The following is a 1,190-nucleotide window of genomic DNA, read 5'->3' as shown; positions in this document are numbered from 1 at the left end:
ATGCAGAGCGTAATGGAGCCGGATTTTTTGTTTTTATTCTAAAATTGTTTTTAATAGTGAAATAAAAATTGTTTCCCTGCTTAAAATCATGCATTTTGACTTTAAACCTGTGTAACTTGCCTTCTGCCAATTAAAGGTGGGGCATGTTATATATTTTTGAACTCGCGTGATTTTTCGCTATTTTTAGAGATTCTTTTCCATGTTTCGTCAGGGGTACTATTACTCCACTTTGTCTCTCTGTCTCTTACTTACCAACAGAACCCTATCCCTAAAACTTCCCTGCTGATCCTACTTTACTTCTCTGTCTCTAACTTCACAACATAACCCTATCCCTAAAATTTCCCCAACTAATCCCACCTTATCTTTCTCTCTCTTACTTCACCTACAGAACCCTATCCCTGTCTCTTGTCTTCTCATCTAACTTATCCACTACTCTACAGTGATCTCTCGTTGATCACTCCGATTTGTGCGCAACTACGCATGTTTCAGATAGCCCTCATACCACTCTCTCCATGGTAACACCCTCTTCTCATAGCAACACATCAACCCCAACCCCCAATTTTCCCCTTATACCCTAATTACTTATTTTAGTTTCTTCTTACTTCCCCCTTTATTCCCTCTGACTCCCCTTGTCGTAGGCAACTGCGTTGTCGAGGGCAATAGCGTTGTCGAGGGCAATTGCGTTGTCGAGGGCAATTGCGTTGTCGAGGGCAACATCGTTGTCGAGGGCAACTGCGTTGTCGAGGGCAATAGCGTTGTCGAGGGCAATTGCGTTGTCGAGGGCAATTGCGTTGTCGAGGGCAATAGCGTTGTCGAGGGCAATTGCGTTGTCGAGGGCAATTGCGTTGTCGAGGGCAACATGTTTGTCGAGGGTAACATGGTTATCGAGGGTAACATGGTTGTCGAGTGTAACATGGTTGTCGAGGGTAACATGGTTGTCGAGGGCAACTTCGTTGTCGGGGCAACATGGTTTTCTAGGTAATTAATTATGTAGTCTGTGTTATATATGGTGTCGTAGTGATAATTATTCTTCATAGTGATTTTTAATAGTCATATTGATAATTAATATTCATAGTAATCATTACTAGTCATAGTAATTATTAATAGTCATAGTGTTCGTTAATATTCTTAGTGATCATTAATAGTCATAGTGATCATTAATAGTCTTGGTGATATTATTGTCATAGATA

The 1,190-nt window shown here is 40.8% G+C and overlaps 1 protein-coding gene across 1 annotated transcript; it reads right to left on the bottom strand.

Moving 5' to 3' along the window:
* Nucleotides 1–610: 610 nt before the first annotated feature.
* EV154DRAFT_431662 (uncharacterized protein) lies at nucleotides 611–958 on the bottom strand (the record flags this gene model as incomplete). Its single annotated transcript, XM_051596626.1, has 1 exon — nucleotides 611–958. A coding segment is annotated over one exon (348 nt), but the record flags the coding sequence as incomplete, so codon positions are not given.
* Nucleotides 959–1,190: the final 232 nt, after the last annotated feature.

This window comes from Mucor mucedo (genome assembly GCF_025094135.1).
Source record: "Mucor mucedo strain NRRL 3635 chromosome Unknown EV154scaffold_202, whole genome shotgun sequence".
NCBI classification, from domain to species: domain Eukaryota; kingdom Fungi; phylum Mucoromycota; class Mucoromycetes; order Mucorales; family Mucoraceae; genus Mucor; species Mucor mucedo.
Note: the sequence above shows the minus strand (reverse complement) of the source record. Positions and strands in the feature narration are given on the sequence as shown.